Here is a 16,450-nt window from a genome sequence, read left to right on the forward strand (position 1 = left end):
AAGTATGACTAAATAATGATCTTTTCTAGACAAATCGTAGTTTTTTCCCTTATTTCCTATCTCATTTAGTGGCAGAATAATTAACAAAACCAGGCCGGGCACAGTGGCTTACTCCTGTAATCCCAGCACTTTGGGAGGCTGAGGTGGGTGATTCACCTGAGATCAGGAGTTCAAGACCAGCCTGGCCAACATGGCAAAACCCCATCTCTACCAAAAATACAAAAATTAGCCAGGTATGGTGATATGTGCCTGTAGACCCAGCTACACAGGAAGTAGAGGTGGGAGAATTGCTTGAACCCAGAAGGCAGAGGTTGCAGTGAGCCGAGATCATGCCATTATACTCCAACCTGGGCAACAGAGTGAGACTCCGTCTCAAAAAAATAAAAAAGGAATAATGAACAAAATAAGTACTTCCTAAATCTGGAATTCTTCCATATTTTAAATAGGTTGATCAAATTTATAATTTTTACTATTTTTTAAAGAAAATATTTATACATAAACATTCTTTGATTAGAAGCTTGAGTTTCCATAAATGGAGTGGAGGGAAAAAGACAGAACATATTTATTTACAATAATAGTTTACTCACTCATCATGCTAGTTGCCTACAAGAGAGATATATGGCTGCCAGGCGCAGTGGCTCACACCTGTAATCCCAGAATTTTGGGAGGCAGAGGTGGGTGGATCACCTGAGGTCAGGAGTTTGAGTTTTCTCCAGCATGACCAACATGGAGAAACCCCATCGCTACTAAAATACAAAATTAGCCAGGCATGGTGACACATGCCTGTAATCCCAGCTGCTCGGGAGGTTGAGGCAAGAGAATCACTTGAACCCGGAAGGCAGAGGTTGTGGTGAGCTGAGATGGCATCATTGCTATCCAACCTGGGCAACAACAGCGAAAGTCCATCAAAAGAGAGAGGGAGAGGGGAGAGGGGAGAGGGGAGAAGGGAGAGGGGAGGGGGGGGAGGGGGGAGGGGGAGGGGGGAGGGGGGAGAGGGGGAGAGCGCGCGCTAATACAAGTAAAGCATCCTAGTGTTAGTATGAGGAATGAGATAGCCACACCATGTGCTACTATGACCTCAGCTAATTTTAGCAAACTGAGTGATTAACCATGGAATCTGACCTACTCTAGGTCCTCTGATGTTTTATTTACTGTATATAAAAATTTTATTTTCAGTGATTTGCATTAGATGTCTACAGAGTGGCTATGTAACCCTTGGGGTATGCACTGATATATCTATTCGGCTACAGAAAGAAAATATAACTTCCTTCCTTTCTTCTTTCCTTCCTCCTTTTCTTCCTTTCCCTTTCCCTTTCATTTTCTTCCCTTCCCTTCCCTTGCCCTTCCCTTTCCCGTTCACCTTTTCTTTCCCTTCCCTTCCCTTTCTTTTCCCTTTTTTCCTTTCCCTTCCCTTTCCCTTCTCCTTCCCTTTCCCTTCCCTTCCCTTTCCCTTCTCCTTCCTTTTCCCTTCCCTTTCTTTTCCCTTCCCTTCCCTTTCCTTTCCCTTCCCCTTCCCTTTCCCTTCCCTTCCCATTCCCTTTTTCTTTTCCTTCCTCTTCCCTTCCCTTTCCCTTCCCTCCTTTTTCCTGTCCCTTCCCTTTCCCTTCCCTTCCTTTCCTTTCCTTTCTTTTTCTTTTCTTTTTTGTCTACCTATTTTAGTTTAAGTCTGTTCTATGTTAACAACATTGAATTATGTTAATATATGAATTTTGCTCTCAGTTTGTATGTCAGATAAGTTATAAACAAAAAAGGCATACTCAGAAGAAAACGTAGAGGCTGTAGTTCTGGAAGGGGTTTACAATCACTCCCTCATTTGTTTGCAGTGTGTTGCCATGAATTGCACTTTCACCTAAGTTAGGTTAAGTAACTTTACAGGTTATATTATCTTAAATAACAGAGTCTCTATATTACTTTGTAAGGAGAGGTAGAAAAACCAAGAACAGCTCTTTTATCTCACAGAAGTGATCACACTTAAAAGATGAGTTAGAAAGTCCTTGAGATTTGTCCTTTTCTGGAATAACAAGTAGCCTTGGATAGGATGATACTTAGAAAATATTTTCAGAAAATATAAATACTTAACTCTTTGATGTAAACATAAGTGAGAAAGTTAAGTGCTTTTTTGAAGGAAATTGTGTTGCTCTGGAACAGAGTTTGGCACATATTTTCCTGTAAAAGTTCAGATCGCAAATCTTTGCAGCTTTTCAAGCAGTGCACTCCCTATCGCAGGGACTCGACTCTGCCATTGTAGCAGGAAAGCAGCCATGGGCAAACATATGAATGGGTGTGGCTGTGTTCCAGTAATACTTCATTTACAGAAATGGGAATTGGTCTGGATATACTTTGCCAGCCCTTGCTATAGCAAAACATTTTGAATATATATTTTTAGAAATGCTTCTTCCATCGTCACATGATTTTACCCAAAATAAACTTTAAATCTTTGAATCACTTTATTACAAAATATTAAAACCAAGACTTTTTAAAATAATGACATTTATTTACATTGTTTTCACTAAGAGATATTATCAATATTAATTTTTAGTGAGAGCCAAAAGGTTTTTTCTACCCACTACTAAATAAAATTTATTACTTAAATATTATTTGTGTTTCATTTATATCTTATCCCATTTAGTTAATTTTTGTGTTTTATAATTTACATAGTCTATTAGAACATCGTGCATATATATTATATAAACAAATGACTTATTTGGGGAATTACTGGGGCTTTTTCCTGAAGGTAGAGCACTGATCCAAATACTGTTTTGGAGATTTTAGAGGAGTTCTAACCTTTGCACTGCAAATTCTCTGAATCCTTGTGTAATTATAAAAACAATATTTGTATAAACCTAATGAGGAACAGGTTGTACAAATATACCCAGACAGCTAATCTCTGCTATTTGTACTTGTTCAAAATAACACCATTTCTCCTGATGATAAATTTAGTAATTCTTGTGAAGATATAGATATTTATGCTTCTCAGTCACTAAATATTTTAGTGCATGTTTTAATTCTGTGTAATTATTTCTTAGTCTATCTCTCATAATTGTAGCTCTAATTTTAAAATGATTTCTCCAATTATAAAATTATGCAAATGTATAAAAAGCATTTTTTCTGTTTTTTGTTTTTTAAAAAATTAGGATTGTACTAGCTAAACAATTTTTAACCTGCTTTTTCCCCCGTTTGTGCTGTTATTATGGTGTATATATTCTACCTCCCTGCCTACTACCATGTTTCAGCCATGATTTTTTCCAGAAGAGATTTTAAAAGCTCTATATAAATGTGTAAAATGTAGCAAAATAAAATAAAGGTGATTATTAATTATTTTTTTTGAAATGGAGTCTTGCTCTGTTGCCCAGGCTGACGTGCAGTGGTGCTATCTTGGCTCACTACAACCTTTGCCTCCTGGGTTCAAGGGATTCTCCTGCCTCAGCCTCCTGAGTAACTGGGATTACAGGTGCTCACCACCACACCCAGCTATTTTGGATTTTTAGTAAAGACGGAGTTTCACCATGTTGGTCGGGTGATCTTGAACTTCTGACCTCAGGTGATCCTCTCGCCTTGGCCTCCCAGAGTGCTGGGATTACAGGCATGAGCCACTGTGCCCAACCAAATATCTTTTGATAGCATAATTTATGTTGGCCTTATAATATGCCAGCTTGCAGATGTACCATAATTTATTTAGTCATTGCCAATCATTAGATATTTAGTTGTCAGTTTAATTTCAATAAATGAGGCTGTGATAAACATCCTAACACATAATCTGTTTACATAAGTGATAATTTTCTCAAAAAAAAATTGTATAAAATTCCTAGATCAAAAAATATAAATTCTTAATACATTAATGTCAAATTGTATTATAGAAAAAGTACATGTAGTTACTTAGAGAAGAAATTCTTGTTTTCACTATGTAGCATTTCTTAATGTCTTTTGCTGAAATCTTTTATTCACAGAAAATATCCCTATTAGTATATCATCTTTTATTACTTTGTCAGATGTTTAATAAATCAAGCATTATAACTTAGAAATAATATATATTAAATTTATAAATGTTAGTTTTTTTCTCTCGAAGAAGCTCCTTAGACATTAAAGATTTTACTCAGGGGGCCGGGCGCGGTGGCTCACGCCTGTAATCCCAGCACTTTGGGAGGCCGAGGTGGGCGGATCACGAGGTCGAGATGAAGACCATCCTGGCCGACATAGTGAAACCCCGTCTCTACTAAAATATAAAAGATTAGCTGGGCGTGGTGGCGCGCGTCTGTAGTCCCAGCTGCTTGGGAGGCTGAGGCAGGAGAATTGCTTGAACCTGGAAGGTGGAGGTTGCAGTGAGTGGAGATCGCGCCACTGCACTCCAGCCTGGCGCCTGGCGACAGAACGAGACCCTGTCTCAAAAAAAAAACCTGGCGACAGAACGAGACCCTGTCTCAAAAAAAAAAACAGATTTTACTCAGTGGAGCTAAACTTTCCTGCCTCACCAGTTATTATTGTCCATTATTAATTTGAAAGTTATACTGATGTTTAAAATTTTTATGCGTTATATTTCTAATAAACTTGACCATAATCAGAATTTTCACATTCTAATAATTATAAAGAAGGTTTAAAGTCTGCTTTAAACCAACCAAAACGTTTCTTTCGCAGTTCAGTTTTCTTTTTTCTTTTTTTGAGACAGAGTTTCGCTCGTTACCCAGGCTGGAGTGCAATGGCGCAATCTCGGCTAGGCGCAGCTACCATTAGGCATCTGTAAAACAGAGAATCTATTAGCAACAAAGTTGCAAGACTCTATTTTGCGAGTATGCAGAAGAAAAGACTCAAAATTGAAGTGACGCCTTTATTTCATCCGGCTGAAACGAGTCAGCCTGGGTAACAAGAGCGAAACTCCCATCTCAAAAAACAAAAACAAAAAAAACTCGTTTCAGCTGGGTGAAATAAAGGCCTTTTTTTTTTTTTGACCGAGTTTCGCTCTTGTTACCCAGGCTGGAATGCAATGGCACTATCTCGGCTCACCACAACCTCCGAAAGGCTCACTTTTATTTTGAGTCTTTTCTTCTGCATGTGGGCCAAGGAGAGTCTTGCAACTTTATTGATTCTCTGTTTTGCAGATGCCTAATTGTAGCTGCGCCGGGCTGAGATCGCGCCATTGCACTCCAGCCTGGATAACAAGAGCGAAACTCGGTCTCAAAAAAAAAAAAAAAAAAAAAGTGACGCCTTTATTTCATCCAGCTGAAACGAGTTTTTTTTTTTTTGAGATGGAGTTTCGCTCTTGTTACCCAGGCTGGAGTGCAATGGCGCGATCTCCGCTAGGCGCAGCTACCATTAGGCATCTGTAAAACAGAGAATCTATTAGCAACAAAGTTGCAAGACTCTCCTTTGCCGGTATGCAGAAGAAAAGACTCAAAATAGAAATGACGCCTTTATTTCATCCGGCTGAAACGAGTTGGGTTTTTTGTTTTGTTTTTTTTTTGAGATGGAGTTTCGCTCTTCTTACCCAGGCTGGAGTGCAATGGCGCCATCTCGGCTCACCGCAACCTCCGCCTCATGGGTTCAGGCAATTCTCCTGCCTCAGCCTCCTGAGTAGCTGGGATTACAGGCACGCGGCACCATGCTCAGCTAATTTTTTGTATTTTTTTTTTTTTTAGTAGAGACGGGGTTTCACCATATTGACCAGGATGGTCTTGATCTCTTGACCTCGTGATCCACCCGCCTCGGCCTCCCAAAGTGCTGGGATTACAGGCTTGAGCCACCGCGCCCGGCCCGCGGTACAGTTTTAACTGTAATGTTAAAACTTACAGCAAAATACTTGTAACACAGTGCACAATTCTAAGATGTGTTTTTTAAAAAATAACCTAACTTGGGTAAAAGTAGAAATGGATTGGCTCTCAGGATTACAAGAACGGCTTTAATAACTAAACCATTAAGAGTAGGGATATAGGCAGTAGTGTGTTGGAGGTGCTTATGCTGGCTCACAAGAGCTGATTGTGCACATCTTTTCCCATTCCACGTTCAATGTTGTCGTGTTGGTAATTTAAGATTGTCCATGTCGGGATTATTTCCACCGGAAAGTTAGCAAACACTCCAAGTCAGGGGTTCCCATCACCTTAGTCAGTTGTTAAATCTTTGTGAACAACTGGACTTGAGCCAACATCAGTCGGGTTCAGATGCCTCCAGAGCTTCTCTTAGAATCCTGAATTCTATAGAGGTTGACTTCTGTCAGTGAGGAATAGCTTTCTCAGTATGGTAAGATAATTGTCCCATGGTATCAGGTTTTACATATTGTCACATACTTTCTGACACTATAGAGAAACTTGCTCTCTCAGTTGCAGTTGGAAAAATACTACAGAAGGTCTCTGCCCAGATGCCTACCACTGGGTACTTAATTCAGGGGTGAGGATGGGGATCACGGTAAATGAGGTTATATAAGAATTTGCACATCCCAAAGTTGTTATGTGAATTGGCATGAGTTTCCAGGGAAAGGAGAAGAAACGTTACAGAGCAGACAGCTCTATAATGTTTACTATACTTGCTAAAATACAAAATTTGGCTACATTGGAATACAGAAGTGTGCCAAAACAGCATTAGGTTTGTGGAGTTATTTTAAATATAAGTGAAAAATAAAGGTTTTTAAATACTTTAAATAAAACACCTATTTTCAATGTAGTAATTTAAGTTCTACAATGAGTTTTTTTAAATGTGCTTTTTATTTAGGGTTTGAACTACAGTTCCGATTAGGCCCAACTTTACAGGGAAAAGCAGTTACCGTGTATACAAATTACCCATTTCCTGGAGAAACATTTAATAGAGAAAAATTCCGTTCTCTGGATTGGGAAAATCCAACAGAAAGAGAAGATGATTCTGATAAATACTGTAAACTTAATCTGCAACAATCTGGTTCATTTCAGTATTATTTCCTTCAAGGGTAAGTCAGGTGCTTTGTATGTGAGAAAAAAAGTTAATTTATTCTGTCATTTGAAGTTACCTAATTTGTAAATGTTACAGTATAAACCATGGCAGTGCAATTTTTACAGTGCTTTCTTGAGATGCAAATAGAATATTGTTTTTTGATTTCTAGAAAGTAATTGTATGGCCCATTGCAAAGTATGTAAATGTATTTTAAGTAATATCTTAAAACTCTGTAGTCATTTCATGCAACCTGATTATAGGTTGCTGTTTATTTTTGTGCCCTTGTTATTACTGGTAAGTTTTAGTTTACTTATTTTTCATTAATCCTACATTACTGGATATTTTGTATGTTATATATGTAATTATGTAGGTTGTGAAAGGGTAAAAGTAGCCTTTCCACTAAGTATTATTGCAACTTTTAAAATGATTTTTGTGCTTAGAAATAAATATATTTTATTTCGGACAATTAACCTTTTAGTTAGAGTCAGCCTACATTATATGAGGATTGTTTTTTCTCTCACTGACTGAAAAGTTTTTGTTTTGTTTTTTCTCTTAGAAATGAGAAAAGTGGCGGAGGTTACATAGTTGTAGACCCCATTTTACGTGTTGGTGCTGATAATCGTATGCTACCCTTGGACTGTGTTACTCTCCAGACATTTTTAGCTAAGTGTTTGGGACCTTTTGATGAATGGGAAAGCAGACTTAGGGTTGCAAAAGAATCAGGTAATGTCAGCTTGCTTTCTTTTTCTTATTAAAAAAAAAAAAACATAATTATCCTCTGTGATACAGATTTCAAAGGTTTTGTTTATTAGTCTGTTCTCTCATTGCTGTAAAGAACAACCTGAGACTAGGTAATTTATAAAGAAAAGAGGTTTGACTCACAGTTCCACAGGCTGTATAGGAGGCATGGCTGGGGAGACCTCAACAGTCATGGTGGAAGGCAAAGGGAAAGCAGGCACATCTTACATGGCCAGAGAAGGAAGAAGAGAACAAAGTGGGAGGTGCTACACACTTTTAAACAACTAGATCTTGTGAAAGCACACTATCATGAGAACAAGGGGGAAATCCACTCCCACGATCCAAACCTCTCACCAGGCCCCTCCTCCAACACTGGAGGTTACAATTCAACATGAGATTTGGTCAGGGACACAAATCCAAACCATATCCTTTGCCTCCACTTTTAATTTTGTTTTTTAATATATTTAGTAATATAAATAGAACCATAGGAAATTTTTGATACTTAACCGTTTTTAACCTATAAAAATGGCAAACTTTGTGGCTCAGCTTAAGAAATGAAGGAAAGCTATGTTGAAATAATTATCATTTCTAAGACTACCACATAAAAATCAGAATAAGCTACTGAAAAGTGAAGGAAATTTACTATTATTATGTATCATTTGAATTCAACAAATATTGATTAACCATCTTTTCTGTAGAAGATATATGCTACCATACATGCTAAGAGCAAAATGAAACAAGTTATATTTTACTCTTAAGCAAAGGGCAATATTAATTTTTTCTTTTTTTTGTTGTTTTGTTTTGTTTTTTTTTTGAGAGAGGGTCTCACTCTGTCACCCAGGCTGGAGTGCAGTGGTACAATCTCAGCCCATTGCAGCCTCCACCTCCTGGGTTCAAGCAATTCCTGTGTTACAGCCTCCCTAGTAGCTGGGATTACAGACCTGCACCACCACGCCTAGCTAATTTTAGTATTTTTGGTAAAGATGGGGTTTCACCATGTTGCCCAGGCTGGTCTTGAATTCCTGACCTCAAGTAATACGCCCACCTCAGCTTCCCAAAGTTCTGGGATTATAGGCATAAGCCACTGTGCCCAGCCACACACACATACGTATGTTAAATATATATAATTAAAACATACATTTTTCAGATAGGGTCTCACTGTGTGACCCAGACTGCAGTGCAGTGGCCCAGTCTATTTTTTGTAGAGATAAAATCTCACTGTGTTGCCCAGGCTGGTCTTGAACTCCTGGTCTCAAGCAATTCTCTTGCCTTAGCCTCCCAAAGTGCTGGGATTACGGGTGCAAGCCACTGCACCTGACCTCAATGTTAATTTTCTGCTTTTGAGTATTGTATGAAGAAAGGAATGAGAAGTTCACTGACATAATTAAAACAGAATACAAGTACTATAGAACATTAAAAATAGTAGAAAAACGTGTTGATACACTGTTAGAGGATAAATTTTCTACATGTAAGTATATATATTTTCTAATAACCAGGCAGTGTGTGTGTGAATTTTTTCAAATATCATCTCATTATCTCTGTCTTGTATATGAGGACACTGATGTCTTGAAAGATTTAAATAAACTTGCTTAAAGTCTCCCGTGGTAGTTAGGATTTAAACCCAAGTGTTTGACTTCTTTTCCAGTAGCATGTTTACCTTGCTATTTGTAATTATTTAAGAAAGTTTATATTTTCTTTATTTTAGGCTGGTGTGTGGTTTGTTTGTTTTTAAAGTGGTCTTTGTTTTTTTGCTTTGCAGGTTACAACATGATTCATTTTACCCCACTGCAGACTCTTGGACTATCTAGGTCATGCTACTCCCTTGCCAATCAGTTAGAATTAAATCCTGACTTTTCAAGACCTAATAGAAAGTATACCTGGAACGATGTTGGACAGCTAGTGGAAAAATTAAAAAAGGAATGGAATATTCTTTGTATTACCGATGTTGTCTACAATCATACTGGTATGAGCTTCATTGACTACCTTCATAAATTTTGATGAGAATTTATACATACACACAAACGGGAGAAGGGAAGGGAAGAAAGAAAGGAAAAGGAAAGGGGCTAACATAAATTTTAAAAACACAAATGATAATTAGATGTCCTTCCATTTAAAAAATTAGTATTTTTTCTTTCAAAGGTAACATTCTTAATTGAGGATAAAGTAACATGTAAGTATTTTGCATCTGATGCTTATCAATACAGGAGAGTGCTCATAGAAGGAACATAATGATCACATATTTCAACTTAGAGTACAGTAGCCCTCCCTTATTTGTGGTTTTGCTTTCTGAGATTTTAGTTACCTACAGTCAATCACATTTCAAAAATGTTAAGTAATTCCAGAAAAAAGCAATTCCTAAGTTTTAATTTTCATGCTGTTTTAAGTAACATGAAAAACTCATCCTGCTCTATCCCACCTGGAATGTGACTCATCCCTTTGTCCAGTGTATCTGTGCTGTAAACGCTACCTGCCTGCTAGTCATTTAATAGCCTGCTCAGTTATCAAAAAACAAAATATATAGGGTTTGGTATTATCTGTAGTTTTACACATTCACTTGGGGTCTTGGAAGGTATTCCTTAAGGATAAGAGGGAACTACTATTAATACTTTCCCAAGTAATACATGGATCCTGTATTAGCAGGAGCTCTGGCACTACAGTACTATAGCACATATGAAAAAACTAAATGACTTCTATTATTTGGGGAGAAAATTATTAGTAAACTCTCAGAAGTTAATCTGAAAATTATGTCTTTTACATGTTAAAAGAGCTTATTAAAGTTAGTCGGTTTGGTTCTCAAGATTCCTTAGCAATATATAATTCTATAAAATATATCAAATTTTCCCAACTAGCGATCCTTGAGGAAATGATTCTCCCTCATCTGTAAGAGAAACTGGGCCTGACCTGGCCTAGCCTGACGAAATCTGGCCATGAGCAGCTTTGGGTTCAACCCAGTTTGCCTTACAAGTGTTACCTTGCATGTATCTACAATATAGAAAAGTTTGGAAACCACTGATTTGTATATGTGAAGAACAATAATTCTAATTGTTACAAACATTTAAAAGATAGAATCTGCTGTTTCATAAAACAGTTCTCCAAGTAACCATAGGAACTGTGAAGATATTTGAAAGCTCATAGATCTGGTTCATCAATGTAAATAAAAATCTCCAATGATAATGGCAAAATTAGGTAAAGAAATACGTACATTCTAAAATTTGCATGTACCTAGAAACCAAGCCTCAAAGACTGCTGTGAAAGCTTTGTAATATCCAAGAACTCAGTATTCTTCACTTGAAAATTTGACATTAAGCCAGGTGCTGTAACTTGCCCCTGTAATTCCAGCTACTTGGGAGGCTGAGGTGGGAGTGTCACTTGAGGCCAGGAGTTTGAAACCAGCCTGGAACACATAGTGAGACCCCCATCTCTTACAAAATAATGTAAAAAATTATATTTAAAGGAAAATTGACAGTCTTGGTAATCACTTTGATATCTATAATATTATTGACATCAAATTTATCAAACCACATAACGGCATTTTATTAGTTACAAATTATATGAGTTAGGATATAGCTCACGCAGCTATAACAGAAAAACATAGGGATTTAAGGCTAAACTTGTATTTATTTCTTACAGAAGATTAGATAGGCATTCCAGGATGAGAATGATAGTTCAGTGGTGATAGGGAATGCTTCTTTCTCTCATGTTGCTCTGCAGTACTCTAACACTTTGCTTCAAACTCTTAGTCAAATATGGCTGTTCCAGTTCCTGCTACCACGGTGGAAATGGGGAAAGGGCAGTGTTTTAGGGTATGGTAGATATTACTGTGTTCACATTACATCACACAGGATTTTGTCTCTTGCCATAGCTACCTTAAAGGAGACCTGCAATGTAGTCTTGAGTTTGTCAGCTATGTATAAAGTTGAACCTTGGGAATTTTATTACTAAAGAAAGAGAGAATAAAATTTGGACTACAGGAGTAATCTCTGCCACAGACTATATTTCTGAAACATTTGAGAGACTCTGTGCAATGTAAAAGAAGTAAACCTTGCCACAGCCTTATTTGAAAAGTGTTACAAATCATAATATCTTTTCTGTGAAACAAATTTTCTTTTAAAAAAAAAAGTATTATCCAGCAGAATTCAACTTCCGGAATGGTTATGTGAAGGCTTCACACACTCTGTGCAATGAAACAACCCTAACTGGTGAAAATTATTTTAAGACAATCACTTAAGTCCCCTGGAAATTGTCCAAACGATATTTAGTATATGGAGAAACATCTGAAAATCTACTAAATCTTAGTAAGAAAATGAGTGTGTGGTGATTGAAACAAGACCTGCTCCATTGTCTTACACAAATCCCTCTGTTACAGAAGCTGTAACACAGGTGCTCTACTCCTGGTGGGTGTGGCCAAGAGGGAGATATTCCTCCCAACTCCCAGCCTGGGGTTGTAGTTTCACCATAAGAGGTGCAGTCTATGGGTGTTTCTAATTCCTCCCCACTGGCCCTGTGTTGCAGAAGTTCTCTTTTTTTTTTTTTTTTTTTTTTTTTGAGACAGAGTCTTGCTTTGTTGCCCAGGCTGGAGTGCAGTGGCACAGTCTTGGCTCACTGCAGCCTCCACCTCCCAGGTTCAAGAGATTCTCATGCCTCAACCTCCCTAGTAGCTGGGATTACGGGTATGAGCCACCATGCCTGGCTAATTTTTGTATATTTAGTAGAGATGGATGCTTGCCATATTTGCCAGGTTGGTCTCGAACTCCTGACCTCAGGTAATCCACCTGCCTCAGCCTCCCAAAGTGCTGGGATTACAGGCATGAGCCACTGTGCCCAGCCATGTTGCAAAATTTCTGTTCCAAGTAGGCAGGTGGAGAAAAATCTCCCTTCCTCCACTCAGCCCCTACTTGCAAAGCCATCATCCTTTCCCAGATTTAGCAGGCCAGGAATACTGGGAACCCAATTTGCCTGGTAAAGGTCTTAGTCAAGACTCTTGCTGTTCTTATCTTAAATAAATGCTTCTCCTTATGCTGAATGCCCTAAGATAATTTCCAGGGACTAAATAATTGTTTTTAAAATTATTTTCACCAATTAAATTGTTTTGCTGGGGACAGTGTTTATTGAGTTTCTTACTGTTATCACTCCAGAAGTCCATATTTATTTTTTAATGTAGATATGTGTTAAAAAACAGTTTGGAATTTGACTATTCTTTCATGTAAAATTAGAAAAAAATACTTTCATTACCTATTGTTTAGAATTCTTTCATTTTACAGTTGATTTGTGTTTCAAAATATTGAGAAAAGAAACAGTTTTAGGATTTTGCTGTTTTAAAAATTGGGGACCAGGTGCAGTGACTCACACCTGTAATACCACCACTGTGGGAAGCCAAATGCAAGAGGATCACTTGAGCCAGGAGTTTGAGACCAGCTTGCTCAATATAGTGAGACCTGATCTCTACAAAAAATATTTTTAAGGCTGGGCATGGTGGCTCACGCCTGTAATCCCAGCACTTTGGGAGGCCGAGGCAGGTGGATCACTTGAGGTTAGGAGTTTGAGACCAGCCTGGACAACATGTTGAAACCCTGTCTCTGCTAAAAATACAAAAACTAGCCAGGCATGGTGGTAGGCACCTGTAATTCTAGCTACTAGGGAGATTGAGGCAGGAGAATCGCTTAAACCCGGGAGGCAGAGAATCGCTTAAACCCGGGAGGTTACAGTGAGCTGAGATCATGCCACTGCACTCCAGCCTGAGTGACAGAGCAAGACTCTGTCTCAAAAATACATGCATACACACACACACACACACACACACACATTTGTTTAATTAGCTGGGTGTGTTGGCATACACTTGTAGTCTTGACTACTTGAGAGGCTGAGGCAGGAGGATCACTTGAGCTCAAGAGTTCAAGGCTGCAGTGAACTGTGATTGCACCACTGTGCTCCAGCCTGGGTGACAAAGAAAGACCCTGTCTCAAAAATAATGAGTGAGGGCAGCGCTGTTATTTATTATTCTTTATTTCTTTATTTATTTTTGAGACAGGGTCTCATTCTGTCATCCAGGCTGTAGTGCAGTGGCACAGTCTCATTTCACTGCAGCCTCCACTTACTGGGCTCAAGTAATCCTCCCACCTTAGCCTCTTGAGTAGCTGGGACTTTAGGCATATGCCACCATGCTCACCTAATTTTTTAAAATTTTTGTAGAAATGAGGTCTCACTATGTTGCCCAGGCTGGTCTAAAACTCCTGGGCTCAAGTGATATTCCCTCCTTGGCCTCCCAAAGTGCTGGGATGACAGGTGTGAGCCACTGCACCTAGCCCCAGTATTTATTCTTTATAAGTGGAAATTCTAATTGGATATAAGTTATTACTTCATTTTGTCTTTTTAAAAAATAACTTGAATTTCAGTGATTGTGATGGTGAATCTCAGAGGAACTACCTTGATGCAAATTTTGAGAATTACCAATTTAACCTTTATTACAACATCTCTGTTCCTTATTATGTAGCCTGTCTTCATCTGAGTGTTTATTATGGATATGACTAAATACTTAAGTAAATAAATAATTTACTAAATCAATGACTGACACTAGAAATAATAATGATTCTAAAATTATATAAGGGTGCTCAGCTAAGTAAATGAAGCATGAGCACATTGATTTCAGTAGCAGAGCAATGTTGTAAAGATTGCATTTTCTAAAGAGGGACTTGACCAAGTTGATTCCTGACTGACTTTGGCTGAGTTACTTAACTGTCTGTGCTTCAGTTCCTCATTGTTAAAGGAACATAACAGTATGTCCTAATTTGTGTGGTAGGAAGTGAGGAATGATAAATTAGTATATTTAACTGCTTAGAATAATTTCTACTATGTGGTAAATATTCAATAATTGTTATTATTTGTTATTTTATGTACACTAATCACTCATGCTCTTTAATATGAATTCAGGGAGAATTAGTCCATTTTAAAGATCAAATTCCATATAACTTTCATTTGTTTTAAAATTAAAACAAATTATCTCTTTAAAAATACATAGATATGAGGTCTCACTGTTACCCAAGCTGGTCTTGCATTCCTGTAGGCTATCCTTCTACCTCCACTCCGACAAAGTGCTGGGTTTATAGGTATGAGCCACCATGCCTGGCCAAAACAAATTATCTTCCATATTGTAAATATTTGGAATACTTTTGCCAAACTCCTGATTCCAAAATATAAGCTACATTTGTATTCCTTGAGCATATTTCTTTTAGCACTTTCTCAGCCTTGCTTTTATCCAGTTTATCAAAACAACATATTTCATTGACGTTTTAAGATTAGCCACACAAAAGTGTTACCTATGAGAGAGGTGCTTTTTGTTTCATCATGATTTTCTAAGCAGAATTAAAGTTAAAAAAATATATATATGGTGAAGTGGATAAGATACTGTAACCGAAGAAATAATTTTTCCCATGATGATATCATTCTAAAATATTGATGTCTAACATAGAAAATAATGAGTGGCATATGTTTATATTTTATTTCACCTCTAAACATAGATACAGTTTCAATTTAATTATGAGATTTTCCTTTGTGTCTCCTTTTTCCTTCAGCTGCTAATAGTAAATGGATCCAGGAACATCCAGAATGTGCCTATAATCTTGTGAATTCTCCACACTTAAAACCTGCCTGGATCTTAGACAGAGCACTCTGGCATTTCTCCCTTGATGTTGCAGAAGGGAAATACAAAGAAAAAGGAATACCTGCTTTGATTGAAAATGATCATCACATGAATGTCAGTATGTACAGAAGAGTACCACACTAAAACAGGAAAAGTTTCTAAAGTACCTGTTAAATATATGGTTGAAAATTACTTAGAATCTAGATTTTAATATGATAAACAGTATTTGGTGAAATGATTTTAAATAAATATATGTATATATGTATTTTTTAACTATTGACATTTTTCAGTCCATCCGAAAGATAATTTGGGAAGATATTTTTCCGAAGCTTAAACTCTGGGAATTTTTCCAAGTAGATATCAACAAAGCAGTTGAGCAATTTAGAAGACTTCTTACACAAGGTAAAGAATATACACTGGAATGTTCCTATCAACTTTAAGAAATTTAACATTGCTTATTAAGGGAAAACTCTTTTGGGGAACGTCATTATTAAATATGTCATTGTATGATATTTGTATTATTTTTTATATTCTAAAACTTATTCTGTAAGCTGGGAGTTAACAGAGACGTCTAAGGACATGTCATAATAATACATAACACAATTATTTCCCCTGGGTACTGTATCTTACTGACAGTTCCATAGAAAGCTCAAAATATTGTGGAACCCAGTACATAGTTGTTAAATGTATCAATGGGAAGTAGGTAGAACAGGTTATTTCAGCTGAGAAAGGCTCAAAACAAGTTTTGAAACTGGGAGATGTGATAGTCTACTGTTGTCTATAGTAAGAATCTTGACTGATATAGGGTGGCTTCCAGCTGATTCTGCCCACTCTATTAAGGCCACTTAACCACTAGTGATACTGAAGCCAGATATTGGCAAGATAACAAAAGGTAAATAAATGAGTCTTCTGTTAAGGACATAATTAATCAAGAAGTTAATGCGCCCTTCCAACAAAATAGGATAGGGAAAAAAGGTGAAATTAGAAGGTAGAGTTTGTAGGAGACAAATTGAAAAGGATTATTAAGAATCTATCTGTATTTCACATAGGACAACCTAGCAGTAAGGATCTTGGGAAGATCTTAAAGACTTTTTTTGTCTTCCATAAAACAGAACTAAGGTAGGACCCAGAAATAGTGCCTTTGAAGCTTTAGGATGCTCAGTCAGATTCACACATCAACTTCTG

The 16,450-nt window shown here is 37.4% G+C and overlaps 1 protein-coding gene across 8 annotated transcripts in view; it reads left to right on the forward strand.

The window, feature by feature from the left end:
- AGL (amylo-alpha-1,6-glucosidase and 4-alpha-glucanotransferase) overlaps positions 1-16,450 on the forward strand; it is a 70,239-nt gene that overhangs the window by 5,085 nt on the left and 48,704 nt on the right. For all 8 annotated transcript variants that reach the window (XR_013520297.1, XR_013520296.1, XM_017969330.4 and 5 more), the window contains exons 3-7: positions 6,697-6,907; positions 7,448-7,614; positions 9,389-9,592; positions 15,198-15,379; positions 15,556-15,667. Coding sequence is in view for 6 of the 8 variants with exons in the window: in XM_017969330.4 (XP_017824819.2) it covers positions 6,697-6,907; positions 7,448-7,614; positions 9,389-9,592; positions 15,198-15,379; positions 15,556-15,667 (876 nt within the window). In the remaining 2 variants the exon portion in view is untranslated. The remainder of the gene's footprint in view (positions 1-6,696; positions 6,908-7,447; positions 7,615-9,388; positions 9,593-15,197; positions 15,380-15,555; positions 15,668-16,450) is intronic.

The sequence above is a fragment of the Callithrix jacchus genome, chromosome 7, assembly GCF_049354715.1.
Source record: "Callithrix jacchus isolate 240 chromosome 7, calJac240_pri, whole genome shotgun sequence".
In the NCBI taxonomy this organism is placed as follows: domain Eukaryota; kingdom Metazoa; phylum Chordata; class Mammalia; order Primates; family Cebidae; genus Callithrix; species Callithrix jacchus.